At 37.9% G+C, this 16,663-nt stretch overlaps 1 protein-coding gene and 1 long non-coding RNA gene across 2 annotated transcripts; one reads left to right on the forward strand and one right to left on the reverse strand.

Annotated features, from left to right (window-relative positions):
- Positions 1 to 33: 33 nt before the first annotated feature.
- On the reverse strand, positions 34 to 2,128 carry LOC113744490 (uncharacterized). Its single transcript, XR_003461586.1, has 3 exons — positions 1,936 to 2,128; positions 1,808 to 1,846; positions 34 to 231 (listed from the first exon to the last, which is right to left on the reverse strand). It is a non-coding gene; the product is annotated as an uncharacterized LOC113744490 (long non-coding RNA).
- On the forward strand, positions 1,774 to 16,510 carry rasef (RAS and EF-hand domain containing). Its single transcript, XM_010748488.3, has 18 exons — positions 1,774 to 1,908; positions 2,118 to 2,447; positions 5,235 to 5,381; positions 5,918 to 6,008; positions 7,017 to 7,112; positions 7,502 to 7,579; positions 7,678 to 7,793; positions 8,819 to 8,887; positions 9,064 to 9,130; positions 10,433 to 10,518; positions 11,504 to 11,801; positions 12,308 to 12,448; positions 12,851 to 13,001; positions 13,230 to 13,311; positions 13,458 to 13,572; positions 14,248 to 14,355; positions 14,474 to 14,550; positions 15,027 to 16,510. The coding sequence occupies exons 2-18, from the start codon at positions 2,143 to 2,145 to the stop codon at positions 15,127 to 15,129; spliced, it is 2,130 nt and encodes a 709-aa protein (XP_010746790.2). The 5' UTR covers positions 1,774 to 1,908; positions 2,118 to 2,142; the 3' UTR covers positions 15,130 to 16,510.
- The last annotated feature ends 153 nt before the right edge of the window (positions 16,511 to 16,663 follow it).

Consider the following 16,663-nt stretch of genomic DNA (forward strand, 5'->3'; position numbering starts at 1 on the left):
ATAAAATGCATTTAAATGTATCTGTATGTGTCACAAGTGTTTAAAAATCATCCATCTTGAGTTTAAGGGCTTCATTTTCATTTGAGGTTCATTAGTCTGGTTCTTTAGGCGAGGTTTCCATTTGCTGGGCTGTCTGGTTGTGCTGGTTTATCATGGCATGGTGGGCAGAGAGTTTTTGAGATTATTCTGTCCTCCATGCCCAGGAGGAGCTTGTTGCAGCATCTCTGCACACTAAAATATAAAACAGTGAAGGGAAGATGTGAATTCAGTGCGATATATACAGTGCCAACATGCAGCAGTTACAGTAGGCACAATATAAAAGTGCAATTATAAGACAGAATAAACAGCTGGTAGTATGATATGAATACAGTTATATATGAATATGTACACATATGTGAGAGCATGGTATATTTGAGTGTATTTAAGTGTATGTATAGAAGTGTGAGAGTATTGGGTGGCAATAATGAACTCATAAAGACAGAAAATAGAAACATAAACTGACTTTTTAACCTGTTTGCAAACAAAAAGTACATATCCTATGTATTTGATACTCCTGCTGATCCTGACCACACTGTAATTTGCCTCTTTTTGGCTTCCCCTAAGGATTCTTCCGCTTTCATGTGCCTCATGGCTTTAATGGCATTTGTAACACAATCTTTTAGTGGTCCAAAGTTTGCTTTTTGTCACAAGTTTACACAATGTATCAAAAAAAGAAAGAGAGAGAAGGAGAGGGAGGATATGAAAGTGAGGTAGACTAATCATGGAGCTTCAGCCTTTACCACCTTTAGTAATGTGATTTTATCAGACATGGAGCAAAATGTTTTATCATCAGTTCATCAGCGGCTTCAAGGAGCGACATCTGGATGAAGAGGATGCCTCTGAATCAGAGGACAAAGATTTCTCACAAAACATAAGAACAACATCAAAATCTAGTGACGCACTATGCAAAACAACAGACACTAATAAACATGTTTTATATAAGTTTCACTTTCAGGGTTTGTTTTTTTTACAAATAATACAGCTGTCAAGTTTTGTAACATTAAAATGTTCAGATTATGTTCACTGTTTTCAGACACATTCCTCTTTATACACATCAGGTTATTTGTGGTTTCATTTTCACTGTGATATGTTTGGAGGAGAATGATCCTGAAAGTTTTGAGGAGACGCACTTTATCTATCAAGAATAAATCGTATATATATTATAGAGTTTATGTTCAGATTGTGTTACTTTTGCTGGATTACCAGTCAAGAAAAACTGGGAAATCCCTCCAGTGTCCAACATTTCCTGTGTAATGATTAATATAAACTCTGAAGTGCAACCTTAAGGTGAGTTAAACTGATATTTGTAGCTAATCCTGAGGCCTTGTAAAGAGGTCCTGTGTTGATATCTTTAAATATCATTGATTCAAAGGGTCAAAGGGTCTGATCATGCCCTGGGGCCTCTTAGTAGGCCCTGCTGTTTTCTTTACTGTTTGTTTAATCTTGTATTTACATGAGTAATAAGAGATGATAGCTAAAATGACAGGGTTTCATCAAACAAAAACTAAATGCTGCTGAACTACAGTCTGAATATTTGTTTTCTGTTTGTAAATATGTGTCTATAAACTTATTTTCTTTTGGTTACAGATTCATGATCTCTGGTTCTATGAAGTTTATTCAAATACAAGCTCTCAGTCATTCCCCACCATGAAAGCACTTTCATTTGGCCTGAAGCCCAGATCTCTATTGTTTAAGTGAGAGAGAGGAGTGAGTGAACACACACACACACACACACACACAGGTACTGATGGCTGGCGCGTTACGTTACCTGAGTCAGACACAGCAGCTTCTCTGTCCGTCCAGTTGGCTGTTGTCCGCAACAAACAGGGGGATTATTTGGTGAAGACAGAAGAGGAGCAGAAGTTTAATGTATTAAATCGTTTAAAATGGATTTACCTTGTGTTTTTTGTAAATGCGTAACAGCTGTCGGGATGTTTGGATAAGACCGGACAAGTCTGGGAGTTTGGACTTATACTTTAAGTTTTGCAAGTGTCCCGAGAATAAAACACTAGCAGCTCTGTTGGGTTTTCTGGGTTCGTCTCGGTTTTTAATTTACTGAAACGCCTTCTTTTCTCCAGCCAGCCACATCCCTCCATCAAGGGTATGAGCTCAGAGGAGCAGGACCGGCTGCGCTCTCTCTTTCACGCCTACGACGCGGACAACTCCGGGCGGATCGAGAGGAGCGAGTTTCTCACCATCTGTGCGGAGCTGCAGGTGTCTGCGGCCGAGGCCGACCGGATATTTAACCGGCTGGACGTCGACCAGGACGGAACCGTCACCCTGCTGGAGTTCATCAACGGCTTCCACGACCGCCACGGAGGGGACATGGAGTCGGACAGAGGAGACGTGTCCGATGCCTGGGAGCACTTCGAGAGGAGAATGGGCGAGCAGGCCAAGTTCATCCCCAGGTGAGAGCGCACATCTGTCCGCTGAGCAGCCAGCCATGGGAGGTGGTGCTGTCTTTAAAATATGGAAATGTTTAGATGATATGAATGTGTTCAACAGTGAGCACAGTGTGCGTAAAGATCTCCATAGGGAAATAAACCAACTATATATGACAAGACACAAAAGAAAACCCACAACATCAAACACAGTTAAGTGAGTGTGTGAGGGGTCAGGTTTTCAAACTGCTCCAGTGCTGTAAATGTTTTTTTGAACATGAAAATGACAAAGAATAATAGTTGTAAGTGATCCAACTTCCCCCCCAACTTTGCATAATTACAACAGCAGCTGTCTGATGCTGTGTGGCTTTTTCTCAGTGCCAGTAAAGGAGGGCGAGATAAAAACATTTAAAAAACATATAATTTTGAAACTTTACCACTACAAATAACAGCATTTGTCATCTTTATCATACTGAAGCCAGGTAGAGCCAATCAAAGCCATCAACCAAGACTTATGCTCACTGCATGGTGAGATGCTGTATTCCCTTACATAACACTTGGCTCAGCTGAGTAATTGTTTGCTGATATAACAAATTACTTAAAGTTGTAAAATAGTTTCTTGTTACAAACTTTCACATCAAACTTTTACACAGTTTCTCATCAATGACTTTTTCCACATGAAAAACAACATGTGTAATATGTGTTTGGATGGTACCTCAGAGTCTTAGTATCATAGCTAAAATGTCAATGTGAGGATTTTTTATGGGTAATTTCTATGATTTCAAAAGAATATTGAGATCTGGTGAATGTTTGGACAGTCACACATAAGAAGAAATAAACTGAAGAAGAATCCTTTGCACAACTCAGGCTACTGTGTATGTGCCTTTGTCTGCAAAACATTGTTGACAAAATGTATGTTTGTCTTCCACTTCCAAGTTTTTGGTGTACAACATTCTGGTCTTTCAAGTTTCTTGTGTTTTCATAGTTGAGTTAAGGTTTGCCTCCTGAGGTTTTATATGAACGGATCTATTAACTGTCAAAATTACAAACAGAGTATATATCAGCTGTAACTCAGAAAGTTTACAGTTTGGTGATGCTAATGATGAAATAAACATTTTAATCCAGTAAATTCTTTTAATTTTATTCAACTTCCGATTATGTTGTTTTATAAATAGTTTTGGAATTCTGAAGTTCAATTTTTTTTGCTTGTTTTTTTTAAGTACTTTGGATGTCAAACCTCAATACTTCCCTGATTCTGACCATAATTTGCCAGATTTTTTTTGTGTGTATGTGTGTGTGTGTGGCCACAGGCCTGACATGGGACTCTTCCTCGTGTTGCTGTTCGTTGGTGTTGAGACATTGATTGTCACAGTGGTGTCATCTGCAAAATACACTCTCTTATCTTCAAGCAGCTACAGTCACAATTACATCAGTCAGCTGAGGGATCATTTAGAAAATGGTCAAACAGTTCACTAAAGTGTTTTTCAGGAGATGAAAGAATATTTTGTGTGCATATGAGTGCAATGTTGTAATGGTCCGCATAATAACTGTGCCTCCATGCTCAATGAGAAAATGTCCTAATTTTTTGGATTTGTTTTGAAATTCTCAAAGAATATTTCTTTTAGAAATCCATATGCATCCAACATGTTTTGTAAGCGAGGAAACAATGTCTTAACGTCTAAGTACATTGTTGGTTTTGACTTCCTATAACCTGGATGGATTTTCACAGAATCTTTGGTTAAGATAGAGCAATCAAATCTGATTTAGGATTTCCCTATTTGAGTATGTAACTAAATATCCATTTTATGTACCTGTATTCTGGTTTTATGATAACATATAGGGGCCTGCCAGACTCATCACTTTTTGGTTGAATACAGGGGGGATATGTGATGTAAATACAAATAGCAAAACAGGAAAACAAGATTGTTTATTTGAAATATTTTGTTCACTTGACATTATCTCTGTGTCATTTCTTTAAGCATTCAGTTTATGAGGAACTCTAATCCTGAGAATAATAACCCAAACAAACCAAAGACTGTTCTCAGGAGAAGAGGAGTTGGTCCTCAACTCATGATCATATCAACCTAACTACAGTTTCTATGTACAGCCTGTTTATCTGTGCTCGTCTGTGTGTGTTTCCGTTATCATCCGTTGTGTGTGTGACACCATATGATGAGGCAGCAAACTATGTCACCGCGAGTTATTGACAGACACGCAGCAGTGTCTATATACTTTAGCATTATAGCAAGCCCGCCCTGTCAGAGGGCAAACACAGGGACTATGACACACTTTTACCATCATGCTTTGTCACTGTATAATTATAATGACTGTAGAACAACATGCATAGGATAAACTCTGCATATTAGCATTATAACTCACACATCCTTTTGGCCTTGCTATGCTGCAGTGTAGCTATACAGAGTCATAAAGTAAAAAGTAGTTGGCTCTTTCATTATGTTGCTCACTTCTTGCTTTTTTTTTTTTTTTTTTTTTTTTTTTTAGTTTTACTGGAAGTTGTATGACAGACTATTTCTAGACTGGGACCAGTAACATCCAGAGTCTTTCATAGTTGCTTTGCAATTGGTCCGGGCCAAGAAATAGTCCAGCACATAGCATAGACTAGATTGACTAGACTGGTATAATTACACTTATCATCTTTGATTCACCCATCATACACTGCAAATCTATCCAAGCAGGCATTTATTTTGCTTAGTTATTAGCAGGCTGATGTTAAAGTTCTCTATGAAAGGATTCTTAAAGTCCAAACATCTTATTGGGGAACAAAGCTGACATAAAATCTCTACTTTCTTCCAGGCATGAACAAGCATCTACGTTGTACCACAACGTCAGTCTGACTGAGCCCAGACTGATACCTCAGCTTGAGAATGTCATCATGAACTTCACCAAAGAGATCAAACAGCAGAACTCAGAGATGGAAAATCTGGCCCTCGCTATCAAACGGTGGGAAACACTCACATGTATCCTTGTTCCTCTCAATTACAATGGGACTGCAGATGCATCCTTATGTATATTGTAAAAAAAAATAGTAAGGCCTAGATTAGATAACACTTTATGACAGCATGCTGATCATTTGCCTGTTCATCTCTGTCATCAGTATCCTGTCAAAAGATTCAGATAAAATGGCTTATGTCCTGCAGTCATTATATACAGTAGATCTGATGTCAGTTCCACTACATTTTAAATGTTTTTGTCTTGGTCCAAATGTCAGGAAAATACACTACAAATCAATTCATGTACAAACTAAGTTTAGAAATCTCAATAAGTGCCAGTAAAGCTTTCATTAGAGGATCGAAGGCCTTATTCAGGTGAATATTAGGAACACTAATAATATTCATTGCATCAGATTAAACAAGGTCTGAGATAAAGTCTTGAAATTCTTCTAAAAACTGTGAATAAAGGCTAGACAGAGTGTCTAGAGAGGTTGGTCAGTCTGTTTTCTGGAGTGCAGTAAAATGATCCTGTTAATCGTTTTGCAGAGCGCAGGACCAAGCATCAATGCAGCTCAGTGAAATGGAGGAGGAGATGGAGCATCGCATTCATGCCGCAGAAAGAAAAACACGAGATCAGGTAGGACAAACTCAGACCCCTTAAAACATAAAAACATGATTTTTTTTAATATTTCCAGCCTGTGTTTTTGTTTCTCTGGAGTTTGCATAGACAAAGTGATAAGCGGGCTACGTTTGTTCAGCGCTTCCCTCATGTCAAACAAACGTACCTGGCTGAATATCAGATTACTGCTCCAGACTCAGACACGCCTGCTGATCAGCAGGATTTCACAACTCTGTGGATCACAGATATGAAACAGTTAGATTAAAAAGATTAAAGCTTCCAGTGTTGAAATGATAAGGATGTACTGTGTGGATGAAAATGATAATCTGTAAAGAATCTGGACACATATTTGGTGATACAGGCTTGCTGTGGCCTTTGTTTTAAAGTTTTATGATGAATTAGAAGCTACTGGATTGTGAGTTTTCTAAAAGCTAGAGATATTTCCCAGAATCTGGTGGCACACATTAAACAGCGTGCGAAATGATAAGATTTGATAACAATATTTAGCTTTCCATGACATAAAAAGAAAAGTGAAAACGACTCGATGACAGAACGGTACACTTGCTGGTTCAAGCATCAGACCATCTAATTTATTCATGTTGTATTTATTTAATATTTTCTTTGTTTCTTTAAAACGTATGCAGGAACATAAACTCGGTCTTATCGCTGCATGTGGTTATGATCTTATGTAAGTGTACTTACACACACTGACTCAGCTCGTCGGCTAACGCTGGAGCTGCTGTTTGTTTAGTGTAAAAAAAGCATACAAAATTAGAGGACATTCTCCTCTATTCTCCCACGCTGTAACACATATGTAAGACATGTGCATACAGTGTTTAGGATATGATTTTATTTTTAGAAACTTGTTGCTGATAGTCTTATCGATTTTTCAGCAGCTCCAGTTGAAAAGCTGCCCTGAAGTAGCACGGATTAATACGTCACAGTTTCATAAAATAACATTATAATCTGTCATCTTAATGCAGCTAATTGTATTTTTTCTTTATTGTTATGGTTGTCTTTCTGCAGGAGAGGAAGCAAACAGAGGCCGCACTGAGTGAGTTACGAAGAAGTTATGAAACCGAAGTGTGTGAGCTGCAGTGTAAAATCCAGAGGATGCAGATGGTAAATTCTCCATGCAGTCAATCATCACCACTGTAGATTATTACAGACTCTGGCATATTTACAACCCATTTGTCTTAGTGAATAATAGCCACCCCATGATGCTTGAATCATGAACAGCATGTAGATAATAGGCAATATTGTACTATCTCAATGACGTGGGTTAAGGCTTAATGACAAGGAGTGCGCTGCCAGAGAGATGTTCGCATTTGACCTCTTGAAACACAAACATAAGCAGCTGACTGCTTTCCGAACACTGACTCCATTCACAAGAAGCCAAACCAGGACCAATTTAAAAACATGATTGTGTGTTTGTGTTTCAGCTACAGTGTGAGTGCAGTCTGGTTTAGGTCACATAACCTTAATCCTAAATGTGTGAACTTGCCCATCAGATAGAAGAAAAGTACAATGACATCACTGGGAAAGACGAGAGCCAGGCTCTGAAGAAGAAGATCAGCGAGCTAACACTGGTGAGTATGTGTGAGAAAGTATTTCTCTCATTTTCAGTACATCGATGAGGTTTTTCTGCTTCTAGTTCATAACAAACTCATTTTCTCCCTTTCTGCAGGACAACCAGAAGTTGAAACAGGAGTTGCTAAAGTCTCAGACCAAAGTCGCCTGTCTGCATAGCGAGTTGGACTCGCTGAAGACAGAGCTAACTGATCAAAGCATCAGCTCTGAACGGTGAATTTATTATAGTTTGATCTGCCTTTGTGTCCTCATGTGTGTGTTGACCTGTTTCTTTTCTTTATGCACTTCTTCGGCTCAGTTTGTTTCATTTAACTGGATTTATGTTGACCCATGTTGAGCTGAGTTTCGATCCTTTGTACAGTTCTTTTTGTTGAAGTTGAAGGCAGTCTAATAAGACTCAGCGTCATGTTTAATTAGTCCGATTTTTCCACAGCTGCTCATGCATTACATTTTCACAGTCAGAAAAATACGTGTAAACTCCGGAAGTCTAAACCTAGAATTACTGACTTGTGAAACAGGTTTTCTCCACCTTTCTCTCACCTCACTTGAAGATTAATGTGAACCTGAGATTAATAATCATTTGCACCCTGTTTTCCATCATATGTAGCTACAGATTTCCTAATTTAGGTTCATTTCCAACCTGTTTAATGTAAAAAATACATTCATTTTAGAAAAATCACATATATCAATCTGCTCCCGATCTGCCTATAAAACAATCCGACTATTCAGAAGTTTTGTTGCATTCAGAGACAGAGGCCACGCCTTCTGTGGCTGACTGACGGTGTGTGTTATCCCGGGGGGTGTTTTCATTTTGTCACAGCTGAAACAGGATATCCTGGAGTGACTTCACACACACAATAACTTCTTCAGAATCGTTGCCTAGCGACAGAAGCAACAGGGTCACCCGGCAGGATAATTCTCCGTCTCCTCGGACCATCTCAGCGATGATGTTTATATAGTTGCTTCTCTGTGGTGTCTCATGTTATTCATACATGTGGTTTAATGGGATTGAGTGGGTCGCTTTATCTGGTTTGACTGACATTAACTTCTGCACAGAAACATCTCATCTTATTTATTATCAGTTTTCAAACCAGCGCGATTGGATTGTTGTGAATCTTTTTCCTTATGATTCAAGTTATTTAACATTAAAAACAAATTTACAATAGCACTAATTCAGATTGTCATATCTCTGATTGTGCTTTCGGTTAATATTCATAATCAACGGTGTCTTGTTGCAGAGACGAGGAGCTCATGAAACACTTCTCTGATGAGCGAGACATCCTGGAGAGCCAGATCGAGATTCTGCAGTAAGTCCGACACTATCATACACACGTGTGTGTACATGTCTATTGTTGAGGTTTGCTGCCAGAAATAAGAAGAGGTTTGTGTAATGGTACCTATAAATTACATAGATTAAAATAAAAAAAAACATTTGAGAATAGAAATGCTAATCATGAATATTTTTTTCTGTGTGTGTGAACAGGACAGCCAACAGGAAGCTCCATGACAGTAACGATGGCTTGAGGGCCGCTCTGGAGAGGACCAGCAGGGTAAATCCAGAATAATTCAAATTCAAAACTAGATACTGAAGTTATTTCATGGATTGGATGGGATGGAAACTTAGTACTTCTTTATATATTGTTCAGTTGACTTTTGGGTCATTTGACTGGATTTATTTACAAGATATTTGTAGCAGATCTTGCTGCCATCAAGGTTTCACAGCACAATCATCAACACAGTCTGATCAGATATTTATTTTGTATTTCTCTTTACACACACACACACGGATATTTCCACACAAATAATGACAAATAATCTGTCTGTGACGTGCATGTCTGGTTGCACCTGTGTGTTCTGGGTGTGTGGGTGTGTTTGTTCTTGAGCTCCAGCATGCTACTGCCTTAAAATGAAAAGAGGGATTACACAGTGAGCTCCAGCTGTGTCACTTAACTCATCTGGCACTGCTTTCCTGAAACATCCCCACACCTCTGCCTCTGCCTCTCCAACTCGACACACCTCCACAATATCAAATAGTAATATATAATAATATGGGAACTGGGAATACAAATACATGACGAAGTCCTGGAAACAAGCCATAGGCAGGGTAAAATCTACCACTTCTTGTGCACACCTTGGACTTGGAAATGCCATGGCTCTCCTTGTCACCTCAGCCACATGTTTTTTCATTGTCCTGATTTGAAAGTTTTTTGGGCAGGTTATTTTATTTCGTATGTCGACTGTTCTTGGTGTAAATCTCCAACCTTGCCCTCTGATCGCTATATTTGGGATTCCTAATCCCTCACTTGTGCTCAACTCTAAACAAAAGGATATTATAGCTTTCACATCCTCGCTTGCAAGACGTTTATTATAGTTGAATTGGAAGTCTGCTAAATATCCTTTGTTTTGTTTTTTTACACTGCACACTGCACTGATTCACTGTAATTCTATTCAATTATTTTCTTTCTCAATTTCACCAGTGTTTTTGTTAATTTTCTTTTGTGTATGTGACTGTTTTCACATGCACATATGTAAACAAGAAAAAGGATAACTGTATACCTGTTATTGGAAGTATCCTATCTTATTTGTCAATAAAAATAATTTTGAAAAAAAAAAAAAAGAAAGTTGATATTGTGATGCTTGAACTATTTATTTAATTAAAACATATTCCAAAAAAAAAGACACTAATTGGACAACAGGTGTTCATCAGCAACATTCAGAGTTTGATTAAAAATGTTTTGTAAACTGAAAACTGTATGTTGTGTGACAATGCTCATCTGTATCATAGTGTAAGTACAGGTAATTAACACAAGTGATGGAAAACTCATTTTATTTTTAATTGTTGTGTGTTACAGGGTAACACGGTCTCACCAGAAGATATAAAGAACAGAAGCAGAAGTAAAAGCATCTGCTACACATCACCTTATGCATTAATGGATAGGTAAGACACACAAACAATGCAGATTGTTAGAAAAGACTTTGGATTTATGTCTGTTCAAATATCACCATAACTAAAATATGTTATTATCTTCTTATTCCTAAATAAAGCATTTCGGAAAAAAAATTGGGAAGTTCACAAGAGTGAAGAAGAGACTGGTTTATTGAGCAGTAGCATTTTATTTTCAGAAGTATTGAGGCCTAAAGTTGAAGTATAAACAGATTTAGGGGGATTGACTGGTTTTATTTCTGAGCAGGTTTATCAGGTTTCAATTATTTACATCTACAGAGCAAAAGAGATTGTGCTTAAGTACACAGTAACAAACATCAAATCTAGATGTTTTTCTTTTTTTTTTTCCAGTAGAACACATAATTGTGTATTTACACAGTCGTAAAAGTAAATGTTGAATCCGCTCTGAGGTATTTATTTAAGTTTCTGTCTGAGCTGATGCGCTGAGAAGTATTTTGTGTAAGGACAAAGGTTTTGTCTCAGTGTGATGAAAGAAGAAGGAAATGCAGCGGCCAACTGAACACATACATTACAAGTATTTATTTTAGGATTAGACATATACAGGTATGACTACAGCTGTTGCAGTAATTATGTACACAATGCATTAGTATTAGCATTAAAGTATAAAGGTGGGTCAGTTCAACCAAATTACAAACAACTTGCACCTTGAAGTAACCAGCCACTTAGATATATTAGTCTTCATTCAGCACCGTACAGGGAGGAGTAAGACATGAGTAGGGGTTAATATACAACAAAAGGTCCCTGACTGGATTTGAACCAAGAACATTTTAAGATTTCAGACCAGTCCAAACTGTTTATCGCCATTTTATTGGATCCACAGCTGAAAAAAACCCAGGGAAATTAAAACAAAATAATTTAAGATGCTAGATTCTAGCAAGGACACATTTTTTTTCCTAAACAGGCTGAACTGTCCCTTGTGTTTTTTTATGTCACGGATTATCTCCTGCCTCCTCCTCAGGTTCTGCCAGCGTATGGATGATTTCCCTCTGTACACCCGTCGGCCCAGCTGTGACACTCTGGCCTTGGCCATGTGTGACCCAGGCTTGAAGCGCAGACACAGCAGTGAATGCGAAGTGGACAGCCTGCCGGAGATCTACATGGACAGCGGCCTGTCGACCCTCAGGGGCTCACATGGTGGCTACGACTCGGAGCAGGAGGTCAAATGTCATGAAGAGGAGGAAGAGGACGAGAGGAGAGAGGAGAAAAGAGAGGATTACAACAATGATAGCATGATAGAAGAAAACTCTGACACTGAGGTGAGACAATAAGAAGATCCAAACACATGTACATGCTTATCTTTATTGTATGTTTAGCGGTACAATGTTTATCATCTTAGTTAACATTTGCTAAGTGGAAAACACAAAGTACAGCTGAAAGTATTTGACACATCTGACCTGGTGATGGTTGATGTTAATGTTAAACCTCATGGTGGCACTAAAGTAAAAGTCAGAGGGACAAAGAAGTCTGTAGGAGTCATCCTCGGGGGACCATGAATGTCAAAGTTTAATGTAAACCTACTAAATAGTTGTTGAGATATTTCAAGGATCTAAGTATCTAAGGATCTAAGGAAGTATGCCAGAAATAAAATTTGAGTTGAGAAACATCAAACCCCAAAAGTCAATTTTGCGTAGCAGATCTCCATATTTAACCTTCAACAAATTGCCTATGTTACTGTACAGGTTGTAAGGAAGGTGTAGTGATAACATGTGACTTCTGTGTTTGAGTAGATTTTTATATTGATGTTACATTGTCTACATCACAGCCAGCAGAGACACAAGACGGTGAATCAGCATTCGGCTCGGACAGCAGCTCGGTTTTGGACTGGAAGCCATCTGAATCCCTTAGTGTGACCAACCCCACAGCCCCAACTATAAGAAAGGCCATCAGTGCCATCAGTGTTCAGGTAAGAGAGAGGTGGAAGATAAGAAACAGTGTTTGGTATTGATATTTATGGTCATTCAAAGATTATTCCCATTGATTTCGATGACTTTCAGACTTTTTGTCCAGAGAATTTCATATAATTCACTGCAGGCATTTGAGTAATCCCAATATTTCTGAAGCTGAAAACAGCTGCTGCTAGCATAGCAGAGTTAGTTTTATGCATTTATTAATATTTCCTGACCAGCAATGAGACATAAATCCCACATCTTCATCACTAAAAATAGCTAATTATGGACAGAGATAGAAATAAAAAATAAGCAGAAACTGCAAAGTGGTGATGCTGAGGTCAAAATATATTTCACATGAAATAAGTGAGTGCCTCACTCTCTCTTATCTCCACCCTGCCTCTCCGTCCACTCTCCAGAAGGAGGATACGGACAACACTGACCTGGGCTACATGACATCAGAGAAAGCTTACAGGATCGTGTTGGCTGGAGATGCTGCTGTCGGAAAGTCCAGCTTCCTGCTTCGCCTCTGCAAGAATGAATTTAAATTAAACTCCAGCGCTACACTGGGTGAGTTGGGCAAACAAAAGTGAAGTGTAAGCAAATTTTTTCCCCCTGTTCTTTCCTCTTTTGCCTATTAGATTAATACGATTACTGTATATATTCTATTAATACGATTAAGCCACTCAGCAAGGTCACAACTACTTAGCATTGTTATGTAAGATGTGTTTTTCCCTTTTTATTTGTACAAGCTTAGTAGTATGACGAGTTGGTTTGTTCTCCTGTGTGTGTGTTCAGGAGTGGATTTTCAGATGAAGACACTAATTGTAGATGGGGAACCTGTTTTACTACAATTGTGGGACACTGCAGGACAAGAGAGGTGTGTGTTGGTGTTTGTACGTGTGAATATTTGAAGAGTGAGATTTCTTTGTAAAGGCAAAAGGTTCTGTCTCACACCAAGCAATAATGAACCATATCTAATTTACTATATGTTTTCGTCTATGTTGAATCATTTTCTCCTCTCAGGTTTCGCAGCATTGCAAAGTCTTATTTCCGCCGTGCGGACGGTGTTTTGCTGCTGTACGACGTCACCTGTGAGAGGAGCTTCCTTAATGTTAGAGAGTGGGTGGACATGATCGAGGTAAAGGACGACTCTCTCAGCCAATAAAAAACAATAAAATGTTCCAGATTCAGCAGAATATAGTGATTATTTATAATATTTATATTTACTTTATAGTAATATTTTATGTATTGATTATTTATATTGGCAGCATTTTTAATAAGTCACTAAATGCGTTGTCATGTTGTTGTAATTTGAATACTAAGTGATCTGTCTTGCTTGTTTCCTTTTTCCATGCAGCAGATGTAAGTGTAGATGTAGACTGAATGGATTGTGTTCTGCCGTTTAACTGTGGGCATGTTGACGTCTCTGTGACTTTTGATTTATGCATGCAGTGTGTGACTCGTAACTTTCTGTCATGTGTTGTTTTGTTTCAGTTCATTGTGCTGAACCTCAAACTTATTTTCCATTAAAGTGATGAACACATTAATGCATCACTTATTAACGGAGTATTTTCACACCGTGCTATTGCTTTTGTGGCTTAAGTAAAATATCTGAATACCTCTAATAATCCACTACTGATGCACACACCGTGGTGCTTAATGTCAAATCAATAGTTTCGGTCTTTAATAAGTGATTTATTTATTTTATTTTGATTTCATTCAGCACACACACATTCTGTAATCACCATGTAATATTTCCATTTCCTTTGTTCTTGTTTTTACCTTCTTTTATTTTATTTCCTTTGCATGGCAGGATGTGTCCCAGGAGGATATTCCCATCATGCTCGTGGGAAATAAGTCTGATCTTAGACAAAATGGAGTTAGTTGTGTTCCTACCAGCTACGGAGAAAAACTGGCCATGGTAATGACAAATGAATAACTCCAAACTCTTGTCCAAGTTATAACCATTAACCTGTCACTTGTTGTTAGTTTACAACTCACAGAAAATAAAAATTAATGATCCTGTCTTCACCAAACAGACATACAACACTCTGTTCTGTGAGACTAGTGCCAAAGATGGCTCCAACACCCTGGAGGCAGTGCTACACCTGGCCAGGTGAGAAAAAAGAAAAAACTTATTTAAGTCAGCTCAACATACAAAATGGAAGTTTAATCTGAGACTATTTCCACATCTCGTAAATTAAAAAACACAGAGGAGCTAATAGCCTATAACTTATAGCTTCATAAGAAGTTAAAACATTAGTCAAGATAAAGGTCTATTACCAGTGCTTAAAGTGCAAAGTTAAGAAAGGTTGATCTTTTGTTTCTACTTAAAGTGAGTTACTGCCAAACACTTAAATGTGACCTTTGCTGCCCTCTGGTGTGTAAAACCAAAAGATCTATGCAAAGGAAAAATATCAGGGGGTTGAAACTTTATAATTAAGTTATAGTTATACTCACCAAAAGAATTGTATCTATCCCTAAGGTCTAACAAACGTGCCGACTGCATTTCTTTTCTGGGGGGCGGGGATGCACTCGCAGACTTTAGGTGAAAGCTGTCCAACTTGTTCTTCTTTTCTTTCCACCTCACAGGCAGGTCACAAAAAAGGCTACGTTTGATGATAAGAGTCACTATCAGTCGCTGCCCAGCTTAGATGCTCCCAGGAATAAACCAAACTTTTCCTGCTGCAACTGAAGAAGAAGTTCCTCAAAGCTGGACCTCCAAACATCTGACTTGACGTGAACTTACAGCACAGGTGGAAGAAAAAAAAAAAAAGGACTACAGACGCAAAGACAGAAATCTCTGCAGCAATGGGAACAAATCATCATCATGAAAAGCAATTTAAAATATGGATTCAGTGAGAAAACAAGTGACTTGGGATCACGGCACAATATCAGCTTATTTTTATTGTTATCATTTTTTATTTAAATGTTGTATTGAGCTGCATTTCACCCAAAGTCTTGCCATTCTATCTTTATGAATTTGAGAAACTTTATGTCTGCATAAACTTCTTTCCATGTGAAAGTTATGTTCAATTTTTATTATACTATTACATATATTTGCATGAGTTTATTCCACGTATCGCATATGAGTCGGATGGTTTATCCAGACTGATACTGCCATAAAACTCTAAGCAACTCACTAAAAGAGAAAGACAGCTGTGAAAGTGAAATGTGTGAAAACCTGTTGAAAGTGAAGTCAAGTATAAGTATGTTTTTAAAGTGACGTTAGTATGAGACACGTGTGTGGAGGACAGAGTTATTTTTTAACATTTTGTTAAGAATTCATACTTACCTGGTAATGATATTAACTGTGGCAGTTATCTAATTACCTCTGCGCTCAGTTATTATCAGTTTGAAATGACGATGGCCTGAAAGGAAAGATTTTTTGTCAAACTTCATCAACTGCCGACATGAAGACACTGAGAATTATGGGAGAGCCTCGTCTTTGTTCACGTACAGTGAACCCTGACACAGTGTGTGATTGTATGGGACTTTATTATTTTTACCCCACAGTGTTATATTTCTTTTTGTTCTTCCTGCTAAGGATGACTTTGTGTTTTATGTTTTGAACATGCAGCAGATCATTTTCAATTTGCACAAATGTTTCACGCACCTCCTGTAATTTCATTATCTGTTATGATAAATGAAAATTAGGTGAGCATAAAAGAGAAGTTTAGCCTCATCTGTATCCCTCAGATACACTACATGATGTTCTGTTTTAATATGTACATGTGAGCTTCAGTATGTCTTATTATTATTTCTTAATAATAATGCCATTGTCCATATTATAACCCAGTTCAAGCGTGTAAAGGACTCAGCATGCTTCACAACATGGCAAACTGTTTTTCTTTTCGAAACATCATTAATTGAATTTTCCATGTCAGGTTTCAGCAGTCACACACAGACTGTGTCCTGAAAGTTATCTAAATGTGCTTGAATGGAAGCAGATTAAAGAAATATCTTTGTTAATATAATTAGATATTCAGCTGTTTGCAGCTAAGATCTCTTTGTGTCTGTGTTAAAAGTTCCTTTATCAATAAAAAAAATATGATGTGAATGCCACAACATCACACGACTGATATCAATCCAGATAAAATACATCTTTATTTAGAGATTCAGGATATTTTATACGAACATGTGTCTGTTCTGGGCTACTATAGAAACATGACAGCGTATGTGGTAAAAGACCTGCAGAGTGTGTAGACATAAAAGAGTCTTTTCAAGTC

This window comes from Larimichthys crocea, chromosome III (genome assembly GCF_000972845.2).
Source record: "Larimichthys crocea isolate SSNF chromosome III, L_crocea_2.0, whole genome shotgun sequence".
NCBI lineage: Eukaryota > Metazoa > Chordata > Actinopteri > Sciaenidae > Larimichthys > Larimichthys crocea.

Bases quoted from the DNA above. Each gene is read 5' to 3' on its own strand.
- rasef (XM_010748488.3), top strand. From the start codon at position 2,143: ATGAGCTCAGAGGAGCAGGACCGGCTGCGCTCTCTCTTTCACGCCTAC. The intron at 7,113-7,501 runs GTAAATTCTCCA...CTTGCCCATCAG, and splicing joins AAATCCAGAGGATGCAGATG to ATAGAAGAAAAGTACAATGA. The intron at 13,002-13,229 runs GTGAGTTGGGCA...GTGTGTGTTCAG, and splicing joins AAACTCCAGCGCTACACTGG to GAGTGGATTTTCAGATGAAG.